This window comes from Tachypleus tridentatus, chromosome 1 (assembly GCF_004210375.1).
Source record: "Tachypleus tridentatus isolate NWPU-2018 chromosome 1, ASM421037v1, whole genome shotgun sequence".
Lineage (NCBI taxonomy): Eukaryota > Metazoa > Arthropoda > Merostomata > Xiphosura > Limulidae > Tachypleus > Tachypleus tridentatus.
This window is the reverse complement of record NC_134825.1, coordinates 135,113,084-135,129,529: the sequence shown is the minus strand read 5'-3', so window position 1 is coordinate 135,129,529 and position 16,446 is coordinate 135,113,084. Positions and strand designations below refer to the sequence as shown.

The window sequence follows — 16,446 nt, the reverse complement described above, 5'->3', positions numbered from 1 at the left end:
ATACTACTGTGAAACTCACCTTAAATATTCCCCATTATGGTTAAATTAACAATCACACTATTTCACTAACTTTGTTTCCCTCGTTAACTGTTCTAACCAACTTGTGTTCAATTGATCACCTGTGGGTGGGTGTGTGTGTACATTGCCTAACTGAGGCTTAGAATTTTCTACAAGCTAAGAGATGCTAATCTCTTAAGGTAAGGAAAAAATACAGAAGGTTTGAGTAATGTTGCATTAATTTACAACAGTTGAACTACTTATACAGTGTATAAACACCAAAGAATGTAACAAAATTCCTTATAACTATTACTCTAAAACTAATCGATTTTAAACTCTTATCTCATAAAAACTATATCGTTGAACATCAGGTAATTTATTTACCTAAGTAATAACTCTAAACGCTAAACAGTTTCACAATAAAAATATCGAGGTTTTTTTTGTAAAAGAGGTGGGATATTTTACAGTAGGTGTTCGTGTTTTGTTGAAAATAAATGTCAACAATAAATGGACAGTACACAATCCAGTTGTTGTAAAATAATATATTAAGTACAAGTCAGGTGTACAAAAATTCATTTCGCTGTTGATTATCAAAATTGTATCTAAAGCTTTAAAAACATCTCTTGTTTTTTCAAAAGTCTACACAGGCTGTTTCATTTGCTTTAGAATCTAATTAACAAGACATATTATTTCTACTTTTTTGTCACAGTAGAATAAATGATGAATTTGTTTATGTTATCCAATGGGTTACCATAGTTGTAACCAAAACTTTAAGTAACTGTCTCTCTCTTTTTTTTTTCTTCTTCAAAGTCCACATTGGTGGGTTCAGTTACTTTAGAACACCCTTTAACAAGACAAACTATTTTCCTTTATCTATGTGAAACTCGTTTTAAATATTGCTCATTTTGGTTAAACTAACTTCACTTTCACTAACTTAATGTTTTCTGACTAGCATTAATTTTGTTACACACACACACACATTGCCTGAGGTTTAGAATTTTTCATAAGCTATGAGACACAATGATGTAACAAACACACACACACACACACCATATATGACATTTAATGAGTTATGTAACAAAGTTTGTCATAACTACTGCTTTCAAAATAATCACATTTAAAACTCTCATTATAAAATCTAAATTATCATTAGATATTAAATCACTAAATGAACTAAATATTAACTTTTACACTGAACAGTCTTGTATATCCAGCATTATTGTTTGTATTCTTTTTGTCAAAAAGTGATATAACTATATTGAGATAATTTCATGTAGGCTTTGGTTCTATTTGAATATTTTTGAATTGTATAGAATTATTTCTTAAAAAAATTAATCTACTACCGAAAAGAAAGCAAAGCTGGAATTTCTTCATTATTTATGATAATGTCAAATCAACAGTTTAGGTGAGATAGAAATATGTTTCAGTTCAAGAAACTTGTGTGATCATAATGAGATGAAGTGATATAGTACTGTGAATATTATGTTGTAAGTGAATTTGGTCAAGATAGAATAGTTTCATTTTTATGGCCATGTTTTATAATGTATGAAGTGAATCTGATTTTCCCCTAATCTTGGGACACTTTTGAGGTCATGTCGATCTCACTGAATGGTCATTTTATTAATGCACTCGTTCTGGTCTTTTTTTTTTTTCGGTTACCATTTTTCTTTTGTGTGTTTTCCAGTGGTTCTTATAATTAAACATAACATAAAAAATCTGCTTTTTGACTGAGATTTTTATGCTTAATATATATAAAAACTAATTTATTATTTTCATTCCAAAAAATAAAGGGGAGTAATTGATTATTAATAAAGGTAAATAAATAAGGGAACAAATTAGACAAAGACAAGCCCAATAATAAAATAGTTATTCCATGAACTGAAAGTACTCACGGATGAAACTCATTTCATGCATTACAGAATATTTAACAAAATACAACAGTGATATATTTTAGGAAAACACTTTATATTTCAGTGAGATACCATTTAAGTACTAACTCTTGTATTTACTTTTGGTTATTGACCTTTACATTCCGTTTTTTCATTTAGGAGAGGCAGAGTCATTTTATTAGTGTTATGTTTTAGGAAAACACTTTATATTTCAGTGAGATACCATTTAAGTACTAACTCTTGTATTTACTTTTGGTTATTGACCTTTACATTCCGTTTTTTCATTTAGGAGAGGCAGAGTCATTTTATTAGTGTTATGTCCTGAGACATGAAAATTCAGCTCAATAATTTGTTTCAGTTAATATCATAAGGATAAATTGTGTAACAATTTGATTAGTCTTTTTGTCTTGTTTTTCCATGTGTAAGACATGTAAAAAAAACAAAGGGTAGAATTTGTACAAAATACTTATTTAAAAATTAATATGCACTTAAGTGTGAAACTTGTACAGGTAACTAAACACATTAGATTCTTGTAAATAAAATTTTAGCAGTTGTAATGATTTGCTAATGGGATAAAATGTTTAATGCTATACAATCATATTTTTGCCTTATTATTACTATCTGAACTTTCTCATAGTTGTTTTAATGTAAATCCTGTTTGTTGTGTTGACCTAAAAAATTATTGAAATAAAAAAATAATTAATTCTTAAATTAAGTTTGTTTGTTTTGGAATTTCGCACAAAGCTACTTGAGGGCTATCTGTGCTAGCCGTCCCTAATTTAGCAGTGTAAGACTAGACTAGAGGAAGGCAGCTAGTCATCACCACACACCGCCAACTCTTGGGCTACTCTTTTACCAACGAATAGTGGGATTGACCGTCACATTATACACCCCCACGGCTGGGAGGGCGAGCATGTTTAGCGCGACGTGGGCGCGAACCCGCGACCCTCAGATTACGAGTCGCACGCCTTACGCGCTTGGCCATGCCAGGCCCTTAAATTAAGATGTATATACTTAAGTAGAAGAGTTATTGGCTTTGAGCATCTGTAATAATGAATGTTATTGTGAGAGAATGTATTTTTAACTGATTGATTTTTAAAAAGTTACTCTTTTCTAATAAGTAGAGTTTATTTTGCAAATTGAGAAGTATGTTTTTATTTTAGTTTTTTTTTTAATATTTAAAACTTAAATTTGTTCAGGTCTTTGATCCAGACACAGAATTTCATGAGAAGAACAAACAACGACCTAGCTCTACCGTTCACTGGACTGATGTGTTTGGTGCAGGAAATACATTTGCAACTAGTAGAAATGCAACAGTGAGTGATACTTACAATTAGTAATGTATTAGCTGAGTAACATTTGTGAGAGGAAAAAGTGAAAGAGAAGTAGTGTTAAAAATGTAGAAATGTAACAGTAATTGAAACTTTCAAGAAGATATTTAAATCTTAGAGTATTTGCAGCAGGTAGAAATGTAACAGTAGGTAACACTGGTACAACAGTAGAAATGTAATGATAAACATTTACAAGTAGTAGTAATGCTTGCAACAGAAAGAGAAGTAACAGGTATCATTTTTAATCCTTGATGACAAGAAAACCCACTTGTAGAGAAAATTATATATATAAAAGTGGCTGGTATGGGTAGAGAAAGCACTATGTAGAGAAGCGGGCAATGTTTCGACCTTCAAATTTAACCTTAATTAACTTAATCATAAAGCCTTAATGGCTGGTGAACCCGACGATGACTGAAGAAGGTTGAAACGTTTTTCTTTCCTCTACATAATGCTTTCTTGACCCATACCAGTCATTTTTATACATATAAGGTCTCATTTTTGGTGAGTGAAATATGTTGAAGCCAAACAATTAAGTGATCATTTATGTTCAATTATATGAACAAATTTTCTGAAAATCTGGCTGACTTAGAAATTTTCTACTCAGTTTTTAGAGAAATTGTCTGTAGAAATATTTCATCTTTTTAAATCTGAATGAGAGTTATAAGTGTATAACAGTTGGTATCAGAAAGAAATAAAGAGTTGTCATCTCAGAATTCATTACTGTGGTGTGGGGTTTTGTAAACTATTCCATAAACATGTCAGAATGAAGTGGGTTTGATTTTGCTGCTCACTGTCATTTTACAATAAATGTGACTGCCTTGTAGTGGTGCATCTGCAAAGATGAAGCTTAAATCCAAATATTATGAAAGTTTCTTATATTGCAACACAGAATTTCCCTGGTAAAATGTGATTAACTCATTAGCAGGTACGAATATTTTTAACAAGAGCAAAGTAATGCCATGAAAAAACTACAAGTTTCTCCAAAAGTTATGCCATCCACTACCAAACCATTACAAATGAAGTTTCTACTCAAATGTGAGGTCACAGAAATATCTTAGTATCAGTATAGGAATTTCACTAATTATAGTGGAGTAATATATTATTTTGGCCTGCTAAGTCTCTCACACGTTATTTATATTTTAATGTGACTACCAAAGTTGTGATTTACATACACATGCACAATGTAAATTTATGAGAGGAAAGAAGTTAAAATAAATTGGAGCCACAATACAATCATCCAGCATCAGGGTACAAACAGTAAGGTTGGTCATTACGTAATGTACTTGGTGTTTTTAAAGGTACCCGTGGATGTAAGATCCAAATTATGTTGGGATTGCATTGTCTCTCCATTTTAACCTCGACTTCACTAACCCCACATGATTAGGATTGAGCCAACGTGGGTGCTCTAGCCTACAACAACTTGCACATTTACTATTTGCTGTCTACAAATATTATTAAACAATAATAATTAGAGAAGGTCATGGGTAATGTAATTGGATTGCATAATGTGAGCTGCACATTCCCCAAGTGATTTACAACTTCAAATGGCTCAAGTAGTAGTTAGTTAGATGCTGTTCAGAGGGCAATGAAACAATATAATTTAACTGTAATAAGATGTTATACTGTTACAAGTATAAAGCTTTGAAGGATAGATAAATGTAATTTCATGTTACAATTTGAAGTCATTCTAGAAAGGGAAAAAAGGTAATTTAGTGTGATATTTTTTTTTTTCTGAGGTTCAGAGGTCTTTAAAATTGATCAGTTTTGTGTAGAGTTAGAATAGAAAAAATACCAGATAAAATATGAATGCTTACTGAAAACAAAAGTTTGAAAAGTATTTAGGAGGTGTTAGAGATTGCAAAAATGAAATATGGGGTTTTTGACATGAAAAAAAAAAGTTAAACTATTTGATATATGCATGGCAGTTTTTTTTAATATATTAAAACATTTCATTAAAACACATGTGTAAGAAAAACTTCTAATGTTTACTGAAAGATAGCCAAATTTTGTGAAAATATACACCCTGTGTTAAAAGTTAGTGAAACGAAATATATAAAGACTTTTAAATAAAAGTGCGTAGAGGTTAATTGGTTGGTCTTTTTTTAAATATTGCTTTGCAAAATTAACAATCTAAAACTTTAATAATATTAAATTTTAATTTATTAACTACACTTTGATGCCAAGTTTATTCATATATATTGAAGATAAAGTATTTTCATTCAATTCTAAATGTAATTCTGTGAAGGATAGTAACATGAGCACTTTGACCAATGCAGTGTTAGTTACCATACATAAGTCTACTGCATAAAACATTTATACATTGTTTTTCCTTCTGTGCCAAAATAAGTAAATACAAAAGTCCACTATGAAGTGCATATTTTCAGTATTTCTTTTTCTTGTTGTACTTATGCATATCTGCACTAGTTTACAAACTTTCTTTTAGAACCTCTATTGCCACTAAGGTAAACAGAGCAATTATTTGCACTAATCAAATAAATTAGTTATCTGTTTATATTATTAATAATAGCATTTTTTTAACATTTTAAGGACAAGCTCATTTGCTGAGACTGATCCTGTAACTATTTTGAGCTTGTTACAGTTTTCATGCTATTACTTTTAAATTAGTAAGTGTAGGTTCATAAAATTTTGTATATTATCAGTAAACATTACAGTGCTTTTGTACACAAAATACAATTTTTTAATTGAAATTTATGGTTCATTAAACAATGGTTTCCTCATACCTTTTTTATTTTTGCATGCTGCATGTTCAACATACAAAATACTTTTCATTTTAAGATTAAAAATCTTTTATGCATCAAAAGATTTTCAAATTTGATGTGCAAAAATCCTTAAAATGTTGAAATAGTTTTATGAAATATATTTCAAGAAAAATTTATTTTAAATAAAGTTAATATTGTTTTCCCAACGTATCTCTTTATGGGTTCATTTGATTTGACTGATCTCATAACCACTATGTAAAATTAGGAAATAAATTCTAGAATGACTACAGATTATAACATGAACATATAAGTGTTTAGAAAAAATAGCTTAAATCTCATTACGTTATACATTTACATAGATATATTATTTTTGTTATATTGACCTTTCAGTCATGCTGGGCTAACAATACAGAAGTTACAATGATGCAGTGCACTTGCATTCATGCTACTATATTCAGTAATATAAAACTGACATTTAGTTTTAAAAATTTGATCCATCTTGACTGCATTTTAGTAGACTAGTATTTTGTAAAATGCAATCCCATTTCAATTATTATGCTTTGTTTATGTATATAGATTATTTATATTTACAAACTAGTTTGTAAATTTATTTTTCTTAAAACATATAACAGTAAATATAGAAATAAAGCATAAAATTCTCTTCTACTTATGACCTTGTGAAAGACATGAATCAAAATTTTTTTAGGCTTTTATACGTATACATCTGAATAACCAAAAAATCATAAATTACTTTAAGAATACCAAAGAATTCCAGTGTAATTTATAAAGCTTTATAACTAAAAAAAAATTGTTTATCTAAAAAAATATGCAAAATATCAAACAGGATAAAAAAGTCAACCAACACAAGGCTTACCTCAAAAGAAAGAGAGGCCACTGTTATATTTGATGAAAATAACTGAGAAAATCATTAATGGGACTCCCGGAGGTTTCAATTGGTTATTCATATCATATATTGAAGTAAGTGCATATAAGAGACCATTTTCAAAAATATAAGTGAGACCAGGGTCCACTGTATTTGCTTCACTAAAGAAGGTGATAGCTCAGCAAATTGGAAAGATAAAAGGTTTTTATATATTTGAAATTTTAGCTTTTTGATATCAGTAATTTGAGTTCCTAATTCATACAAAACTATAAACTTTTTTAATTGAAAAGTAAATATTAAAAGCACATCTGAACATCAGTTTTTGCATAACACTGGTAAAATTAAATGTTTGGAACGTGCTTTTAATATCTACTTTTTTGATTAAGAAAATAAAATAATATATAATATAAAAATTTGAATTATAATCTACAATTTAATACCAAGCTTAGTGATATAAATTCATAAAATAGTAGTTCAATAAAATTTGAATGGGAGCCAACAAACATAATGACATTACCATTACCTGTGACCTGTCTGTAAAGGGTTAATGTATAATCATCTTGGGTCTATCATAGTTGTATAATTACACATTTGTTTGCTTAGGAATGAAAAGTAATACCTGGAGAGCTTATTAGTTAGCCAGTAAAACTGTATTATTGGGCTACCTTCAGAGGATTCTCTACAATTTATCATTAAGTGATTATCCAGTACACTGGTAGCCAGCTGCTAATTTTATTTTGAGATTGAAGTAATATGAAACACAGTATTTATGTCACTTTTTACAGTAGTATGTTAAATATATCCTTCATCCTTGCTATGATATTGAATTCTACAGATTGAATACTACTGATGTAGTGTAATAATTGCTGTTGGATTTGGTAATTATTTTATACTTCACTTTCAACACATTCATAAGAAAAACCTGTAGAATAAATTTCATATAAAAATATTGTGAAACCATTCTAACATTATTCATTAATAACACCTTTGGTGTTCAGTGGTCATTGATTTCCAAAAGTATGCCTTTTAATTTTGTTTTAAGTCAACATGTTTTCTGCAAAGTATGGTTACTTACAAAATGAAACTTCTGTCATATTTCATGATAAATTATGTTCACTAATGTTAATTGTTTTGTCATGTTTATGATGTTTTAAATTAGTATGTAATTTGTATCAAGATCAGTATTGTACTAACTGAACAGCAGCAAAATACATCTTGTGTATATTTCAATCTAAGTGGTGCCTTGTGTTATACAAGAACTAACTGGCCAGATCAGAGATCCTGAGATAACTATTCCAAATTAAATTCTGACCAGAATAAAATAGTCTGCTATCAGCATCCACTGCTTGTAATGCTACGCTCAACCTTTAATGGGTATTGGCTATCACAGGTAAAAGTGTGAAGTGTTTTCACTGACATGCCTTGTCTTGAACCTTCTAATTTACAGTCTGTCATGCTAATTAGTAAGCTTAGCATAGTCATGGTAGTGTTTAACAAAAACCTTTTCTGCTTTATGTAGAACCAATAAAGCTTGTGACAGATCAGTGTTATTTGTTTGTATTTCCTTTTTATGTCAGTGAGTTATAACAAACTTTTTTTTATTTTAAATTGTGTACCAAAATTTTAAAACAGGTAGAGATGAATTGTAGGTTTGTTTTTGAAGATTCAAAAATGAGTATGTTTTATACGTGTTAATATTGTATACACTGAAGTTCCTATGTTATAATTCCTGTTTCTTTTGTTTAAACAAATGCTTATAAGATCAAAATTATCTTTAAGTTTTATAATACAGTTTCATATGAATTTGTCTTGTAAGTTTTATAATACAGTTTCATGTGAATTTGTTAAGTTATACAGAAACTGAGTTTTGTTTGCCCTGAGTATGTGCATATTTAAAATTTTATTATATGTTTAACAACTGGTAGTTCAGCAATCCATAGTATTATTCAAATGTAACAACTTTCAGTAAGTTGTTTCTTACATAACAACTAGCAACTGCCTGTCTTATTTTGCTGTATAGACAATCTAGGAGCAAAGAATGGCAATGTATTATGTAACACAGAACTATTAAAAATTAATTTTGAGGTGGCTGGTATTAAACTTGCATATTCTATCAGCAGTTGAATTTTGATGCAAGCAAGATAGGTTTTGAGATTAGTTTTTGGATTAAAAGATGAAGTGTTCACTGTTATGCTATTTTAGTAAGGTACAAATTTGGTACATTTTAGTAAAACTCTTGTCAGGTAATATGAAAGATAGGAGTGTTAAAATTTAATGATATGTTTTAACCAGTTTCTTAACAGATCAATTACAAAACATAAGAAACACATAATGGAAAAAAACAGAAGGGTGTTTACAGTATGAACTCATGTCAAGCTTAAATAAACCCAAGAGGAAGTGCTGTTCAATAAAACATGAGGTGTACAGTTACATTATAAATAAATCTAATACAAATAGGTTAACAATAGAGGTGGCATAGAAATATTGGCAAATTAAATGAATATTTCTAGTATCTTTATGCTATGTTGAAAGTACTGTTTCACTGTTGACATGTATTAAAATATTAATTTTTGTGATTTCACATACTACCATACAATTAAATGAGACTATTCTTTATTGTATTTACTGTAACCTGTATAAACTAAAAGTTTATTTTATATTATAACAGGAACCATGTGGATGGTTAGTGGATATAATAAATAGGGTATGTATAGTTTCTTTTGTTTCTTAAATTTGTAATTGTATAATATTTTGATCCTTGATTAATTGTATCTTTATAGGTTTGCAGACTGTTTCAAACAATTCTTCAAGCTATCTTATTGGTGTATTTTAATTTCTCTTTTAATCAGATATAAAACTACGCTATTACTAGTACAGTTACAAATGTATTTGGGTGTCTAAACTGTAAACTGTATGATTGTATAATTTGTGTTAAAAGAACAAAAAATTGAAACAAATTTTTTTCTCAGTATATTTTCTGTAACTTGCAACTTTACCACAGTTAAATTTTCACATTTCATTAATGAAAACGAAAATATTGTAAGGTTAAAGCTGCCTTAAGTGTAAATATAAAATCTAATAAAACAGTTCAAAAAAACAATTCAAGAAGTAATTAAAGTGTGGCAAAATGGACATTAAAACTAACTTGTAATTTTGTGTGTAATATGCCTCAAGAAATGGAATAAAATAGTAATTTTAACAGCTAACTTTAAGAACAGTAAAGTTGTAAGGTTATTTGTAAAGATTCATAATTAGTTTTTTCTAATGTAGTAATGTAGAAACCCTGTACAGTTATTATAAAACATCAGATTGTTTTGATCTTGGTAGACACTTTTAAAATTAAACAAGACTTTTGCAAAATGAGAAATTATCAGCATCTCCAAATACAACAACATAGTAAGATTTTATTTGTGTAGGCTTGTACATTTTATATCTGTACTGTGTATGCAAAAATGGATGGAAAGAATGTATTTTTCACCCTTCAGTGACTTACCCTTCCTTCTTCTCCTGACACTTTTTACCATAACACTATGAAACAAAATTTGTACTTTTTCTTGTTTTTGGGCAGAAAATGTTATTTTCCAATTGTTTATGCCCAAAGTAAATGGAAAAAAACTATTTTTCTCTTCAAACTTTGCTTTTGTGCCTGGGAGTGTCTAATGAAAACATGATGAGAGACTATATTAGGGGGCTGATACGTGAAAATGATTTACATTACAGTCACAAATCTAAAAAAAAAACTACTACTAAACATTTTTGTTCATTTTTGTATAACATTAGTATAAATACATGTAAATCTTGATTCTTATGTTGTTTTATTTAAACCTTATGTAAATGAAAATGTGCAAATTTGCTCGTTTTTACATAGAAAATAAGTTAATTTCTAAAGTTTATTATCCAGGTCACAAAAGCAAAATTTGAAGGGAATAATGGCCATTTTCTGTACTTTTACAACATAAGTAATTAAGAAATAACACATGCTATCCAGGAACAAAATGTGTGTTACATAGTGTCATTCTTTTCCTCTCCTCTCTACATCTGCTTGGGAAGAATCTCCGAGTAACAACTTTGCATATGATGCATAAGCCTAGAATGAGTACTCTCTCTATATCAGTGAACTTAACTTCTGGCAGTCTGTGTCTGTCAGGTATGCTTCCTATTATTACTTCTTTACATGGATAATCTCTTTATGATCCATTCTGACAGATATAAGGTTGTTTTCCATATCAACTGCCATGGGAATACCTGAACCAGTACCCTTTGCTTTCAAGGCTTGTACTTTCTTTACTGGCCAATTGTAAATGAGATTGTTTTGTTTCATCCCAAGTACTGGGCACTAGAAAACTGGTAGCAGACAACCTTTCCCTAACTCACTATGTTCAACCCATGGAATGGTCTCTTCACCCCAGGTTCTGTATAATGAGCTCTCATTTGAGGATGCCATTTACTGATGTTGTGCTATCCCTCAATTATCTATTTTCTTCCTGTGGTTTCTTCTTTTCCCATTTTCCAATGCTGGCTGTTGATGCTTTCATCCAGGACAGGTTTCACTTTCCTTCATGCATACCCAACATTCCTTTACTTAACTTGCAACTTTGCCTTGATTTTAACTCTCCTTGTCATGTCCTAATGATAGCAACCTTGGTTCTCTCTTCTACACCACCTGAAATCTGACCTCCTTCTCTATCACCGTACTCTCCCAGTGGTACATTAGTATGTCTGCTTACTCACAATTCTAGAATCCAAGTTTTGATACCCATGGTGAGTAGAGAACAGATAGTCCATTGTGTAGCTTTGTGCTTAACTTCAAATAAATTCAAACTCTGTCACTGTACTTTCTTTCAGAGGATTTTGTCACTCCTGTTTCACATTTGGAATTGTCTGGACCCTTCATTATAGATTTGGACTTCTATATTTTATAGTTTTTTTTGTTTTCTCATTTATTTCATTCTTCCACTACCAGGTAATCCTGTGCCATCCTTTTGACTGTCTCTCCTCTTTCTTTGCTTATCTGTTTTGATTGGAGATTGTCTGTCTTCACCATTGCTGGTTATTGTGTGGCCTTGTCAACAACATTTTGTATTTCACATTACCACTGGCTGTATCATACCCAGTTCTCTCCACTTTATTCTTTTCCTTCCTTTTCTGTAGATCCCTTGCCCTGCTTCTAAGCCTGACTGAGACCTAAGTGTCATTCTGTTTGTCCATGTCCATGAAACTTTTGAGTCTTGGCAAGTTGTAACTCCTCATTGAGGGTCAGTACTCACAAACTGTTCCCAATTTCATCCTATCAGATTTGTCATCTTAATCATTTCTTAATAGCTCATTTATGACAGCTACTGGATGAGATCCTTCATATGATATGTGGATTACATCTTGCACTTTTATTATCTATTTTGCCATCTGACTCTCTTATCTCCTGAAGGTTACCACTTGCCTCTATTTAGTGTCCTACAGTCTATCCATCATCATTAGACAAATGCATAATTTCTTTTTCTTACTACAGCACTTGCTTACAGAATTTCACAAGGTGGCTTGTTCCATGTTGAACCAGGATAAAAGAAAACACAGCATCTGCCCTGGCTCTGATGTTGATAAAGAGTGTTCTGCAAGATCACTTGAGGTTTCCTCTTGGTATATTTATATGTCTGATTACTGTCAGATCTGGACTGTACCTATTTCCTAGACTACCACAGAACCAGCACTAGGGGATAGTCTTGTCTGCTTGCTTCCCTGGCTCACATTTGTTGGCTTTTCAAAATAGTGATATGTATTTATTCATTGCACTGTCTCCAGCAAAAAACCTTTCTTGCTGAAACAGGACTAATGGAGATTCAGGTATTTTCTCTGGATCTCCCCAACACAAATTCCTTCCCTTTTTTTTTTTTTTTTTTCTGAGTGGAGTACAGGAGAACTTTGCCACTCACCACCTCTAAGTTGCTAGGATGGTGGTCCATAGAGAATTCTCACTAAATGGGACCTAGCTGCTAAGGTTAGAACAACAAGTGGTGGTAAGTGGGGTGGCCTGTCAATGTAGTGCTGGTGACCCATCATACAACTGTGCTTCTAACGTTCCGTTTGTGCCTTCCTCCTCCTCAGACATGCAATCAGCAAACAGAAACACTTATTAACCAGGAAACTACAACCATTAAAACCTTTATCAAACAACAACAAGATGTCAATTGAGATAACTTTTGTCAATCTATAGATAAAGTAAAATATATCCAACCACCTTTTGGAAAAAAATTCAAATAAATGTGTAATACTTCACCCATACTAAACAGTATTAAAATCAAATGTAATGATATTGTAGATCCTGTAGACTTAAACAAAACTGATATTTTTGTCAGGTATCTCATATTGACATTTACAACCCCAAAACCTTCCATAATTTGACAAAAATCACTGCAGTGTAGTTAACAACTTCATTGCAGTTAGTGGTGCCTTATTAAAACCCAGATTTTATGTGCCACAAAACACAGACAGCAATTCAGACATGTACAATAATAATATACCATGCTCAATCACTTGTTCAGAAGTTAAATCACACATTAAAATGCTTAAAGTTATGGTGCCAGAAGAAGAATGAGTAACAAACCTGGTAGTTAAAAACCTTTTGGATAAATATATTTCACATTTAATTAAACTGTATAATATATCGCTTAAAACTGGATACTTTCCTAAGCACAGAAAACTGAAATGCTCATTGTCATTTGAAAATTAAACCCAGATTTACAAAATCCTGCCAATTATAGACTGATAAGCCTTTTAAACTCCTTAGGCAAACTAATGGAAAAAAATAATCACAAACAGACTTCTACCTAGAAACTAATAAAGTTATTACTGAAATACAAAATGCATCATGCAACAAACTGCAAACCACTGATTATTTAGTTAGGCTTAAAAAATAACAATATTTCAGGCATTTAATTGCAAACACACAACAGTAGCAAAAAATATTGTCAACAGTGTTTGACATAATTGTTTATTATTTAAGCTACATCAACTTAAACTCCATGTACTAAAACTTTATGATGACTATTCAATCTAGTTAGAGACAGGTGTTGCATAGGCATGGCCTGATTATTTATTAAGCACAGTGCCTGCAAAAACTATGGGTCCATGAAAATTTTCCTCAATAAGTTAACCTTTGGTTTAAATTGTACGGCTTAACCTGGCACTGCCCATAGGGCTCTACAGTAGGCCCACTTGTGTACAACCTGAGTTAAAGACATACTTTTCTAAAACTTGTGTGCACTCACACTTCACAATATGCTGATGACATAGCCATTCTGAGCATGCCACAAGATCTGTTGGTTGCTAAAATCAAAGCTCAGAATTTTTTTAACCAAGTGATATCCTGGTTTGATAAGTGGTGTGTCACATTTAATTCTGTAAAAAGTCAGGCTATCAAATTTTATTGCTGTTTTAGAAGAAAAACGAAAAACTTGCACAAACTAAATTAACACCATTAGGTTCCAACATTAAATTCACTAAATCTGTTAAATTTTTAGGTTTAACCTTTAACTGTTCAGTTAAGTAGACTGGCCAGTTCAAAGAAATTTGTAAATTGGTTGGTCAACAAATCACTTTTTTAAAGAAAATCAGAGGGATTCACAGTGGCTGTATGTTTGTGAAAATATAGTTACTTTTGTTTCTGGTCTGACTGCAAAGTAATTTCATGTTATAATTAAAAAATATTCTTCATCCCAGAAATCTTAAGTATTATTTACATAATCTCTGAAACTTCCTAAATATATTTCAAATGTTTGTTTTCAGTAAGACTTTATATTTTTTGTTATTTTCTATACCCTAACTATGTGGTGTCTGTCACTGGACTAACCTTGCAATCATAATAAAAAATTAGGAAATAAATATAAATTATACTTTTTTCATGCTAGAATGACAGTATATTATAAAACAAAAATATAAATGTTTAGTCTAAGTAGTTTTAAGTCTTATAACACTATGTATATTTATTGTTTTTATTATATTGACCTTTCAGTCATACCCAGGTAATATTACATAACTTGCATTGAAGCTGTGCATGTGCATTCATATTACAGTGATATAAAGCTGACCTTCAGTCTTCCCTGTTTTAGCTGTGGACTAGTATTTTGTAATAGACAATCACATTTCAATTATTATACATTATATAAATGTATGTAGATTATTACTATTTAGAAATAAACTGTGAAACATAAATAATATAAAATATATAAAAAACATAAATAAATAAATTTAGAAATAAAACAAACCATTATCTCTTCTAGCTTTGACCTTTGTACTCAGTTGTTGATGGAACATAGGTTGGTCAGCTTTTTAAAATTTTGCAAGTGGAGGATATTAAACAAAACTTTTTTAGCTTTTATATATACAGTTGAATAACCAAAAAGTCTTAAATAACTACACTGATACCATTGAATTCCACTCTAATATATTAAGCTTAATAACTGGGCTGTATTTAGGTCTAAAAAAGTATGAAACTTCGAGCAAACTAAATATGCAACCTACCTCTTTGATATCTCGGACCAAAAAAATGTGGTGGCCTTTTCACATATTAAAGTGGCTGAGAAAACTACTTTAAGCTGTCAATTGGGTATTTACATTTCATTTGGTGTAGTTGAAGAACTCTGATTTGGTACATTAGTCATAACTCAACAAAATAAAAAGATATGAGGTTCTAATTTTGTATTCTAGCTTATTAGTATTAATAATTTGATTTCTTAACTTGTATGAAACTGTATGCTTAGTAATTTTGCATCACAAACATCTAATTTTAAACAGTGCTGAATTCAACATACCACTTGACTTACTAAAATCTATATTTAGATGTGTTCTTTTAATATTTACTTCAAATGAAGAAATTAACTCGTATATAATATTAAAGTTTAAATTATATTCTACAATTTTATTCCAAACTTACTTATATAAATTCATAAAATAGCAGTTCAATAAAATTTTGAATGTAAGTCAACAAACAGGATGACATGGCCTTTGACTTGTTGCAAAAGGGCTAGTCAGGAATGTGGAAGCTCTGAAAAAACCAAGCAATTAAAGTAGTTTTTTGCCTATCAGATTACACACTATTGATTTCCCTAGATTTATTAAATATCCTACCTGGCCTTCAGGACTGTGTTAAAAAAATTAGCCAAGAAGTGCAATCGGGCAACCTGCATAAGGAACACAATAAAGCAACAATTCCCAACATTAGTATCAACACCTGATACATGACATGCCCACCAGTCTCCATATTATATCTGTACTCATTAATATATTGCACTAATCATCTAAGACTCTTCTTGTTTCAGATTCATGTATCAGGCTCTGCCTAGATTGAATATTCAACATCCAGGTAACCAGGGTTTTTCTCGGGTACTCCCGTTTTCATCCCACAACAAAATTTTGAGTATAGGATTTATAGATCCCCACCTGTTGGTATTGTGCTACTCCTCAAGTATAAACTGCCTTTGGTTACTTTTGTTTGCCTGACCTAAACATCACAATAGGTTATTTAAACTAATATTAGGATTTTTTTTTCATCCTGCAGCAATTTCTGATAGTCAATGATGAAGTGAAGAGAAATATATGTGTGATTGATTCCAGTTATGTTCAAGACTAAACTC

At 30.6% G+C, this 16,446-nt stretch overlaps 1 protein-coding gene across 9 annotated transcripts in view; it reads left to right on the top strand.

The window, feature by feature from the left end:
* LOC143224859 (ubiquitin carboxyl-terminal hydrolase 24-like) overlaps positions 1–16,446 on the top strand; it is a 277,830-nt gene that overhangs the window by 44,248 nt on the left and 217,136 nt on the right. For all 9 annotated transcript variants that reach the window (XR_013013468.1, XM_076453271.1, XM_076453297.1 and 6 more), the window contains 2 exons: positions 3,086–3,202; positions 9,489–9,524. Coding sequence is in view for 8 of the 9 variants with exons in the window: in XM_076453271.1 (XP_076309386.1) it covers positions 3,086–3,202; positions 9,489–9,524 (153 nt within the window). In the remaining variant the exon portion in view is untranslated. The remainder of the gene's footprint in view (positions 1–3,085; positions 3,203–9,488; positions 9,525–16,446) is intronic.